Source organism: Porites lutea, chromosome 11, assembly GCF_958299795.1.
Source record: "Porites lutea chromosome 11, jaPorLute2.1, whole genome shotgun sequence".
Taxonomy (NCBI): Eukaryota; Metazoa; Cnidaria; class Anthozoa; order Scleractinia; family Poritidae; genus Porites; species Porites lutea.
The window spans coordinates 14203320-14215375 of record NC_133211.1 but is presented as its reverse complement, the minus strand read 5'-3'; the positions used below and the strand labels follow the sequence as shown (position 1 = coordinate 14215375).

Sequence of the window (12056 nt, the reverse complement as noted above, 5' to 3'; positions counted from 1 at the left end):
CTGAAATTTCAAATTTCCCTGTTGTCACTTTGCTGTAATATTGTGCAATACTTAGTGCGCAAGTCAAAAAGCCAAGCAAAGACGAGATGATGCCCTTCGGTTACAAGCATTTTGTCCTGTTTTCTGTACTTTAAAGTACTCTGTAATGATCGATAATGGTTAGAGAGAGGCAAAGGAAGATTGTTCTTGAGGATCAAGGTGGTAGGAAGGCTGCAAACGTTTTTCTCCAACCACCGGTCTGTCGCGCCGAACAGAATAGTCATCATTCTTCTACTACGCATTACGCACGCCTTAAGAAAACGCTAAGTAAGCAAGACACGTATTTGGGAGATCTCACAGCTTCTCTAAATAATATGCATCAATTGTAGCAAAATTGGACAGCGGGTATAAAGACTTTCTCCATCCGCTTGGATTGCCCTTACCCGAATTTTTATTACACTTGACAACAAGGTGTGCCAATGTCGTGTTATTAGTTACCTCTTCCGTCTGGCGGTCCAATCTTCATCGGGTAAGGTGGCACGTGAACATCCACTGTGTTTGGATTACCATCTTGACACGTGCAACGGCTTGGTAAACGCTCCTGGTTGCATGCAAACTTCACAAACTTCCTAAGCTGATCCTGAAAACCAAAGAACAACTTGTCAAAATGATACTTTTTTTCTGGACACTGAAATGGTTCTACTTGGTTTGTGCCTCGGTGTGCGGACGCGCTACACAGGGGACTTCAACGTAAGGTGGCTCGACGCGACAGTATTACACCTAGAACTGGTTACCTGTCGCGAAAACAGTCAAAAAAGGATGTATACGTCTCTCTGAGAAATAAGATCTTGAGTCAAAATATAGTGACTGTCTTAAAAAAATCAACTGTACAGGTCTTTACAAGCTTTATTTTTGTCGTCACCCGAATGTGCCGAGTAACTAAGACAACAAGGACTGTCCATACCTGAGAAAAGTTTTCCATAGAATTCCAGAAGAACTCGATGTGTGTGTCTGTATCTTTAACCCCAGCAACGTACGCAGTATGGGCCTGATTTAAAGATAAGAAAAAGTAATACCAGTGGTTTTCATTTGCGGAGGATACTTAAATGAGTCTGTTCTTACAACGAGGGATCTGATGGCGCCAAGAGACAGCAGTTCTGAATGCACATAAGGGGTAGAAGGACTACAAGGAATCAATAGGGTGGACAGCAGCTACTCTCCCGGAACTGGAATTAAAAAGGCCTCTAAGTCAAGTAATGCCTGTAACGTTTCTGCAAGTAAATTCATTATCCTCGAAGTTATTATGAGGGCTAAAAGTGACGAACCTTTAGGAATCCTAGGTCGACAGATGGCAAACCACAGGTGCGAATTTCCATATCCAGCGGTGTCATGACCATGAGCACGTGCAGTGGAACCACTGAAGATAAACCACAGCGCACGGCAGCCATCCGGGACTCACACCGGAGCTCCCTTAATCGTAGCTCCCTGATGGCCTCCACATACGACTTGTGATTTTCCCATCTAACAAAAAGACACGAGTTACGAGACATAACAGAAACCTACAGAACATGTTAAGGATTGAGAACTCGTCAAAACTGCACGAACCCAAGTTGCCAGCCTTCAAAAGAAAAACGCAACTCTGGTAGCTTACAGACGAGTGGAGTATAATTTAACAGGAGTAAATACTCACGTCACGGGTATATTAGCCCCATTATCACAAAGCTCTATCTCCTCGCCGTCAATAGAGGTGTAAACAAATCTGTACGGACACAGATCTGCTTCAAAGCATATCGTCTGAAACTCCTCTACGCTTTCCACCTATAACGAAAAGTGTAACTACCTTAATGGTACTCGTCCTCCACAAGCGTACAGCCAGTATACAATTGGTCACTGGAATTATCAGTGGGAAGGGATTACTGGTGCATTGGCAATAGCGTATAGTGCGGAAGTCTTCTACTTTCTGGGATTTCGTTTTTACAGAACTAAGAACATATGTGGAATACACTAAAAACAAACAACCAAACAACACCGGCGTCCGTAATGTCAATTCGTATGAAACTTTCATCCAATTCAAATTCTACGAAATGCGCCGGACACAGCGCTGTGAGCAAAGTAGAAGTGTTACCTCGGAGAAGCGTCGTATGTAGTTGTAGGTGAGAATATCACATTCTCTAAGGTCATCTTGCAAGTCTATCGGCAGGTTCAAGAGGCTTTTCCAGAAGGAAGGCAACAAATCCAAGGCGAGGGGAATGTCAGACCTCAAGGCAATTCCCAACAGCTGTTCAAGACGAAGAAAAAAGACACTGAGTACTGAAACAAGAGGAGCCTGCTAAATACGATGCAACGCTTCATAAGCCGGAGGAAAATAAGGACTGGCAGTAAATAACATGCGACCAGGAAAACATATTAGGGAGCTTAAGCACCTACGACGACGACGACAACTTCAAAAAACAATAGGTTTAATGATCAAAACAACAGCTCTGTACATGCATCACGCTTTTAGTACATTTCTTTGACGTCCACTGCACGACTACGACCTGAAACCTCCTAATTTGACGTTTTATACGACGACGAATTTTCCTTCCTCTTTTTGAACTTAAATAAAATGCTTAAGAATTCAACTCCAGGAAATTCGCCTGAATTTGACATATTGAGGGGGTCCAAATAGACGTGATTAAGTTTGAAAGAACGCAAATTCCTTTTTTTAGCGACGTTTTCACTGCCGTCGTCGTTGTCGTTGCTTAAGGTCCCTAGTAACACATTTGCTGACCGCAGCAACCTTTTACCCAACAGCGGCATGCGCTCTGTAATTTAAAGTCTGTTATGGGAGGGAAATGTGCCGATAACTGTTTGACATCAAGATGTACGCACATAAGGTAAAAAGAAGGCTTTTACCTGTCCAAAGAATATCAGCAGCTTCTCCTCCGAGTAAGTCATGGGCCCGGGCTTCATTATAAATTTTCCCTGTATTACAAATCAAACAGCAACGACTAAGTATTAAAGGTGACAGTATTTTCAACGCAAGCCAACGATGCTTCTCTTTATAATGATAGAAGCCTCGTCCCCTCCCAGACTCGAACCGAGTACGGTAAATATCTGCTTTTGGAGTTAAGCGCCTAAACCGCTGCGCTTTGAAGTCAAAGGACTTTTCTAACGCATCAAGAAGTATTACGGTTCTTTTAAGCGAAGATTCCGGTGGCTGAGACATAACGAACCTAAGCGCTCTACAATGTAAGGGACGCTTACGCACTTGACGTCTTACAGGCACCGGAACCAATAATCCCAACAACAGGAATCATTGTTCGTTAAAGTTTACTACCATTAGAATGGTCACATACGTAAATATATCACATAACCTGCCGAAATTAACCTAGGGGATTAGTAACCAGTAAGGGTCCACGCAGAACGTACCTTATTCTTGTTCGCAGCAGAGCTAGGGCATGGAACTAGTAATCCAACATGGCTACCTTGAAGTTCACGAGCCATAAGCCACATGAAGTGCCGAAACGACCCCCCTAAAGGGAAAGAAATAAGTCGCCCAAATAAGGCAGAGACAGCTTTACTCCTTCATTCATACAGCTGGTCTTACATTTAAGAGCACTAAATTATGTAAACGTATCAACTTGAATTAACCTCATTTCTTCCTGCGCTGCAATGTCATTTTGAAGGGAATGTTTAATAAATGGACAGGAGGGTTTGACCTAGTTTTAAACACGACGGGTATCCGAGTATTTTTTTTTGGCTTAACAAAACACGAACAGCAAGTTTACGTTAGAGGATTTCAAAAGTAGATCTGTTCATTCTCGCGACGACCATAAAATTCAACCCTGTTCATAGAAAAATACTGACACCCCTTTAAGTCCCTATTTTATTCATGAATTATTCATGAGTTTCTACTCTTGTAGGTCAAGCATTCCAGTTGGGTTCAGTTTAGGTGCATGTTTTCTAAACTGCAACTAATATGATAAATCAAACGGTATTTGAAAAGACCTCACAAGCTGTAGTAGATTAGTTCCTCTCTGAGGGAAAACAATATGAAGTTAAGATTACCTGATCCCAGAACCTGCTCTCCTTGAAGATGAATCTTAAGCGGAAAGACTGGATCCCCGCCCGTGGCTACCTTGACTCTGAGTCCGCTTGATGAGAGAGTACCGATATGACGAGCGGCCTGGCAGAACTGAGGCCCAGCTGATGAAACTTTGTCCGCTGAAACCAAATACAGTCGAAGCTCACGTAAGCGATCGACCAAAATGTCAAATTTGGTGGTCGCGTATCAGACGTTCGACTGTGTGCATAATAAACGTGTAGGGAATAAAAGTTTTCTTCGAATACTCAACTCGACGTATTGAAACTTAAAAGTGATAGACTGTCAACGACAGGACCAGTGTTTCCTGGGGAACCCCTATTATTATAAAAGCACATTGCAAGTGCACTAATTAAGATACTGTTCCAGCAGACTGTTCCAAAGTTTGGTTTGATAGCTTGTAAGAATAAAATTTTTTTGAGAGAGGATTTTCTTGATGCTATATTTCTACCTTCTTTCCCTTTTCAAAAATCCTAAACGACTAAGGAGTTACCTTCTAATGCTTCCAATGGATCCAAAGAAATTTCAGGCGGCGAGTCCTCAGCTCGACGGTGGGCAGTGTGGTTGAGCACGTGATTCAATAGCGCTACCTTGGTGTGATAGAAAAGGAGCCCGCGAGCCTCCCTTAGTAGAGTAGCAGTACTTAGACTGTACGAGTCAGCGGCTCGAAAGTCAGTCACTGGTAACAGCAAGCGCTCAACATCTGAGTTTAAAGCTTTGAGGAAGGCAAACCGACTCCTGACGCTGCGGAGTGATAGTCCTGTGAAAATAATACAAAAAACTGTAGCTGTAAGATAAGGACAGTAGAACCTCGGTTAACTTGAACTCGGATAACTCGAATTCCCCGCTAACTAGAACTAAATTTCCTTTCCCTTGATCAAAATTTCACTGAAATCTACTCCGATAACAGTCGAGCCAGCTTAGCACGGCAGTAGCACGACGTTTGAAACAGGCCTTACAAGTTTTAATACTATGCCTTCAAAAATCAGCAAAAGATATATTATGGTCAGTGCTTCCTGATGAAACTTGTTTAATATCTTCTTCATAACTCTACAGGAGCATTTTATGCACGGGAAAAAGCACAGAGTAATGTCTCACGACTTCAAAAACTTGACCTAAAACAGCAATATCCTGGTGGCATAGCTCCTTTAAGACACGAAAAAATATCTTATCACTCAAATATTTTGAAGGGTACTAGCCACACAATCCTGTCGTTAAACATGCCACGGAGAAGAATTCCATTTGGGTGGAGTAACACGACAAAAAATCGGAGTAGCTTACGCTACAAAAATCGAGAGCATATTAAGTTACTAGGAGCTGGAAGCTGCGCTTTGTGTGTACAAACAAAAAACTGCCGCATTTATTTACTTATTTTTCTTGAAGGCTTACGCGCGTTCTCTAAAATTCCTTTACGGAGGGTAGCCGAAGTCAAAGAGCTCGAAACGATCAGGAACGTTCGAAAAAAACAAACCCTACATGTCAACTTAGTAAACTTGCCTTGCAGCACATGGAAGTCGTCGCTGGCAAGAACTTCGTCTGAGAGAAGAAGCTCATCAGGCATTAGACGGGACGGTGTTGTGGACCAAGTACGGCACAGAGTATCCACGTAACGCACAAGGGCGTGGTCTTGAGCCACAGTCCAGGAAGCATAATCCGACTTCATCTCGGAAGGCAGGAAATGTGTGCATCTGTAACAGATGAAGTTTGTTTGAATCGCATCGTTTAAAGCCGATAACGCTCATTTAATCACTGACTCGCTGTGTCACAGCAGGTCAATTTCGATATATTAAAATACATACTTGGCTGCGAGGCTTGGGGGAATAAATCAGAAGAGATTACCGTAAGGCTTAGCAATGAATAATACATTTCTTTCGTTTTATTCCTCCAAGCCTCGTAGTCAAGAATGAATTTTAATATGTCAAAATTGGTCGATGAATACCATTACTAAATGCGCCTCGGAAACAAGAGACTTACATACAGTGAATTGTAAAGGACTATGGTTAATTTTATAAAACTTTTACATTTGTAATTTACAAGTACAGCTGTTGTTTTCAGACTCTAAAATATTAGCTACACTTGTAAATTACACCTGTAAAAGTGCTTTTAAATGGACCCCTGGCCTCAATTGTTCAAAAGGTGGATAACACTATTCACTGGATAAATCACTGTCCAGTGGATAGCGTAATTGGTTTCCCTGATACTTATCTGCTGGATAGTGTTTATTCGATGGATAGCGCTATCCAACGTTTGAACAACCGGGTCCTAACCGACCAATAAAGAGTAGACGACTGGATAGCCTGACACAGTAACGCTATTTTGCAATCATCCAGGAAGGCTCTGTCCATCTTTTTCGCTAAAGGCGTTGGAATGATCGAATTATGGTTGGAAGACGAAATTCAGTTTACTATTGACTTATTAACTCCTGTCGCCATCGTGATTGCTTCCTATAGCTAGAAACAGCATAGCTTAAGCTCCGCTATTACATGTTCCAATGTAGACCAGCGGTAAAAAAATCACCTCTTGTGCTTCGCAGCCGCACCACGTACTTAACTTGCTTAAAATGACTGAGACACTAGGCTTAAAACGAAGTGGTTCCCCAATGTTAACAAACTTAACTTATATTTTTAAATCCAAGGAACATGTTTTTCCACTTTCATCCTTACAGAAGAACAGACTAACGAGTACTTACCTGTTAAACTCCAGGTCGTATCCACAAGCTATTATACCCTTCCAAATGGCGCGGACATCCTGGCTGCCTCTTGCCAGCAACCAGTTTATAAACCCTTCCAGCTTCAGTACTCCCTCCTCACTTTCCTCCAATGGGCTTCCATGATCCCTTAAAAGTTGCGTGACAATTTCCGTTGTCGCTTCCTTTGCGTGACGCACAGCGTTGAGAAACGACAGGAGGAGGTTCCCGGGCGCCAAACTGCAGATTTGGTCTTTTGTCAGTGGTCCCTCTGATTGTGAAATAGCAGCGGTTTGTTTTGAACTCGTTTCACTTCCTTCATCGTTGGCCATCTCATGCTCCACGCTTGAAACCTCGTTAGTTTGTGAAAGTGCAGAAGTCTTGACCCGAGGTTGAGTTTGCTCCATCGTCTTATCACTGCCATCAGAACCAAAATTCACAGCGCTATTTGACTGAACTGCTTCTGAATTGTTTAATTTACTTTCTTCGACATCAACTTGCGCGCAACTGGCGAAAATTTCTGCAACTGCTCCTTTTGCTGATTCAGTGAATGTTGTCTTTTCTGATTCAGTGTTGAACATTTTCGCATTTAAAAATTCATCAAACACAGCAAAAGCAGCAAGTTCGTTAGTCCCCTCCATGAGAAGTTCGGCATTGACCTTGGCAACACCGACGGGTTCAACAGTCGATGGATCCTTTAGAGTCTTATTAGATGCAACAGCCTGACGAGCTAGGTCCAGTTGACTGGCACTCTTCAATTGTACCACAGCATACCCAAGAATCCTCTCGGGTTTATCCTGCTGAGCACTTGGTAGAAGTTCAGTCATTGATCTAACCCTCGCATCCACTCCACCGCTGTTCACATCAGGGCGCGGCTCCTCAGCACTGACACGTGACTGGAGTTCGGGAATATAAACCTTGTTATCATAAATCCCGCCACTAGGCCTACAAGCTTTCTTTATCGCATCCACGGCTTCCTTCTTGGTGAGAGTCGGCGCAATGTTGGTGATGACTAAAAGCCTCTGCAAAGCATTACTCTTGGTGGAAATTACCGCTGCTAAGCTATCAGCGAACAGCGGCGATGCACGCGGATCCCCATGAATTAGATTTCTTAACAGCAGGGTGGTGCTAACGATTTTATCAAACCATGGCATACTTTCGGTAGGAGAAGTAACACCGTGCACATAAGCGCGCTTCCTGCGTAGCACGCTCCCTCGCCGTACTCGTGCGAAACATTTGGGCGAGGGAGGACCCGACGACGAAGCTGTCTCCGTTGCGGAAGAAGAAGTAACTGCTTCCGGATCAAAGCTAAACGTGTTTTCAACGCTGTGTGGGGGTGCAGATCTCACTTCACTGTCAGTTGAATCAGACTCCACAGCCTAGAAAGTAGGAGGAACTAATATTAGCAGCACTCTACAGAGGTATCCCTGTTTAAACGTCATGTCAACAGAGGCTTTATGTAACACACCAGCCTAAGAGTGACCAGCGTCTAATTCCTCCTTGAATCAAACACAAAGGATCACCAAGTAAATCAAGTCTTGATTGTTAGAAAATTCTCCTTATCGGGATCCATAGAAAATTTCTGGAGACGAGTGTGGAGAATACGCACGTTGACCGGTTAGAGTACAAAATATTAACGACATCTCTGGACTCAATTTCGGCTAAACTATTTGCGTAACACTGTGCAATGACACTCTGAGCGTTTATTCTGAATATTTTGAACAGTTAACTTGAAAATGGAGTTATGACAACATTAACACGTCGTTCGATTTCATCTTTGAGGTTTTTTCTTGCTTAGGTACTGCAAAACCTTTGCTTATGGGGATATGTAAAGGGTTAAGTTACCTGTAAGGCCTCTTGTATTGCTTTCATTGATAATCTTCTTAAGGATTTCCCTCCACTAGGAGAAAATTCCTGGACGGCTGAAACAAGCCCTAGAAGGGCCTGCAAGTACGACGAAAATTCACTGTGCTCAAAATTACAATTAAGAATGAAATCCAGTGCTGCGGTATTCGTGACCGACAGCTCTTTTTCTAAGAGCTTCCGCAGCTCAAGGCGTAGGGGTGACAACCGAGATAAGAACGAGTCAAATGTAGCCCAGTTATCGGCAAATGGCAGTTGGGTAGCCTCTGCAGCCTTCACATGATGGCAAGCTCGTATTAGCTGTGCTAGAAGGTGGTAGATAATCTCCTTGATGACCGCGGGTAAGTTTGATCTTAGAAGATACGAGCTGAGAATATCTGTCAAGTTAAAGGCAACTGTCTTGAGAGTCAAAACTCTTCGTTTGCTCTGGACATTTTCCGGGTTGTTATCGAAGCTACTCTCGGAATCGCTTGTACACTCTGCGGCGTTTTCCAAGTACACTTGAACGAAAACTTCAATGAAGACGAGCGCGAGGAAGAAGTTTGCAGAAAATCCGTTCAAGTGCACCACAAGCCCTTCGGTGGCAGCGGTAGAGAACTGCAAAAGCAGCCGATTACAGGGTAGTATCAAGTCAGGGTACAGACTTGCTTTGTTTGACGAGTACGAATCAGAGTTAGGGTACTGAGCTACTTTATACCGTGCTTCCTGGCCATTTTGGTTTAGTTTCTGGTTTCCATGGTAACAAGAAATCGTTACACGAGGGTTAGATACGCCCCTGAAAATATAAAATGTGATAAAAATATAATAGGCACGGATAATAACACGCGAACACTCGGAGACTTAGTTTGGCTTTATTTCAAAACTGATATGACGGAGGATTAAAGACAACATGGTGACAGGAAAAACAAAACTGAATTAGTTGAATGAAAAGCTTTCCGCGTTGCCTTGCAATTGGTGTTGGAAGAGATCGTAAATTGTCCAGTAAGTAGCTTCGATGCATCTTTGTCATTTCTTTAAACATCCCGAAGATGTTAGAAACGTGTGTCAAATCGTCTGTTGTTTAATACAGTAATTGTTTTACCGGTAAGCTTCGAGCACGGGGATGAAATATACAAATTAAAGTTGTTCAGCAACAGTTTTTTTCATGTCAACGTGACTTTTAGCATTTTACAAAATGAATTCTTTTATCTACTCATCAATAATAATAATATATATGATAAAAAAAAAAAACTCATTGTCAACAAATACTCACCCAGAGTTAATACATCCGGGATCTTCCCTGCAGGAGACGACAGTAACAGCAACCCCTGGGATATGCACCTCCTCGTCCGGGTTGCCCGCCTTGACTGATACTTCCCGGTGGTATGCCCCCAGAGAAGTTTCTTTCAACTCTTCGCACATTGTATTCACTATACTCAGTACTTCCTCTTCATCCTGTTCAACCGTTACGGACAAAAGGTCACGAACCACAGAAACTAGACTTGTTGGTTCTCGGAAAAACAGTACACTGGGCTGCAAGGTGTTGGCCGTGAGGCAGTGTCGGGGGTCTGGAGCCGAGTGGGGTGAAGACATGATGATGGTACCATCCACTTGTGGTTCAGCCAACAGCTGAGTGGCAAGGGTTTGCAAGAGGGACAGAATGTCTGCGATTAAACAGTATTAAGAAGAGGATTTAGCGAATTGCCAAACAACAGAAAAAAAGTTTACCCTGGACGTCGAAGTGTGGTTTGCGGTAAGAAAGATACGACAACGTTTTTCTCTTTCTTAAAGATTATAAACACGAGGTTCGATGCTTTAAGTGATTTCGTCCTAACAACAAACCCAATATGCGAATATTTGTGGTTTTAATTGGTTTTTATTTTGTTACCCTTTGCGCGTACATGCTATACCCGCGGAGGTTTTGTTGGCAATACTCCAGTCTTGAGGGTTTTCTGTTTCTTAGGAGTTGTCCTAACCTGTTATCTGCTTCTTATTCTTTGCCTGCTTTTCAAGTAACCTGGAGTGCGCCTCTCTGCAATACATCCGGGTTAGAGCACCCTCGTTTTGAAGCAGCTCGCAATAAATCTCTGCTCGAGTGTGATCTTCACTACACAGAGCCAGCGATGATGATCGAGCTAGGCCAGCCGTCGGTCGCTCCAGGGCAGTTATTGGATACCAGAAACTCATCAGCGTGCCTTCTTCGCGGTTGTACGTTTCCACTTCTGCTAAACCTTTGGGCTGCAGAGACAAGGAAGAAACCAATTAGAGTAAATTAAAGGTACAGTTCAGAGCCGCGAGTAAGAACTTGCATTTTCCCAATTTAGCCTAAACAGGTTCTTACATAAATGGTTATTTTCATACATTTAGGCTATTTAGGTTAGGTTCTTATTTTGTGAAGAAAAAATATGTTGTAGTCAAGAGTATTAAGTAGTATTCAGCTAGAGCTGTTAGAGTGATAAGGCACCTATGTCTTCAAACAGGATCCAGAATGTTGACTTATCTAGTTTGCCCGTATGTAAAGTAGATAGATTTTAGAAAATAAGAACCTGTTATTAGGCTAAACAGGATCTTGTCTAGAGAAGGCCTAACTGGCAAATTTAAGCCTTATAACAGGTTCGGTCTAAAATGAACCCATTTAAAAGGAAAATCTTCTTGAAACAACGAGTACGATGAATAAGGTTTCGTTACTCTAACATGACCAAGACGCCATATAATTCACTCTTGGCCCATCTCAAAGTCCTCAAATATTATTTTTCGTTTAATAGCTCAAGATCCCCGGTGATAAATAAAAATAATCAGCCATTAAAGAAAGGTCAGTACCTCTACTGCTCGCCAAAGAAACAAACAACACAGAAAACATAAAATTCAGGACACTTCTAGTTAGAATAAGTACGTATCCGTCACCTTGTCAACACTCTTCACCACCCCTGTGAGTCCAAACGTTTTCTTCATATCTGGCACTGCAAATCCTGGTAGAGTGGAAGCTTGGTTCAGAATAGAGCAGTTGATGATGACCGCTTGACCGGGTTTCAGGCCACCGGCACTCACTTTGTTGACATCAGCTTTGACGTCATCAAGCTTAGGAAACTGTAGGGATGCTGGGATACCGCCGTTGTCTTCATACAAATCGCCCACTGTAGCAACGGCGATGTCGATCATACCTGGACAAAAAAATACAATTCGATCTCCACGTTTGAAATACTCTGATGTCATTTCCGCATGGAGGCGTGGTTTGAAGGTTTGTATCACTGAGTGATGTAACCATGGCTGATTCTGCGAGCGAATCTCGTGTTCTGATTGGCTACCCCAGCAGGAAAGAAGGGTCCATCTTACCCGCTCGGGATTTCCCGCATTTGTTCCGCGAGAAAATGTTCTCTTTTTGGCCATGTAATAAATTCTTTATAGACCAAACTTGTTCGGTCAATCTGGTAGGATACCTGCCTAATTCTGTTTTGCGTTTTTATT

At 42.7% G+C, this 12056-nt stretch overlaps 1 protein-coding gene across 1 annotated transcript in view; it reads right to left on the bottom strand.

The window, feature by feature from the left end:
* The window catches only part of LOC140951464 (probable E3 ubiquitin-protein ligase HECTD4), a 52170-nt gene that overhangs the window by 588 nt on the left and 39526 nt on the right, over nt 1-12056 (bottom strand). The window contains exons 34-48 of the mRNA XM_073400723.1: nt 11496-11752; nt 10568-10829; nt 9865-10255; nt 8595-9387; nt 6753-8128; nt 5561-5751; nt 4557-4823; nt 4030-4185; nt 3391-3494; nt 2875-2943; nt 2105-2257; nt 1670-1797; nt 1305-1500; nt 944-1027; nt 478-619 (exon numbers count right to left, since the gene is read on the bottom strand). Coding sequence (XP_073256824.1) covers nt 478-619; nt 944-1027; nt 1305-1500; nt 1670-1797; nt 2105-2257; nt 2875-2943; nt 3391-3494; nt 4030-4185; nt 4557-4823; nt 5561-5751; nt 6753-8128; nt 8595-9387; nt 9865-10255; nt 10568-10829; nt 11496-11752 — 4569 coding nt within the window. The remainder of the gene's footprint in view (nt 1-477; nt 620-943; nt 1028-1304; nt 1501-1669; nt 1798-2104; nt 2258-2874; nt 2944-3390; nt 3495-4029; nt 4186-4556; nt 4824-5560; nt 5752-6752; nt 8129-8594; nt 9388-9864; nt 10256-10567; nt 10830-11495; nt 11753-12056) is intronic.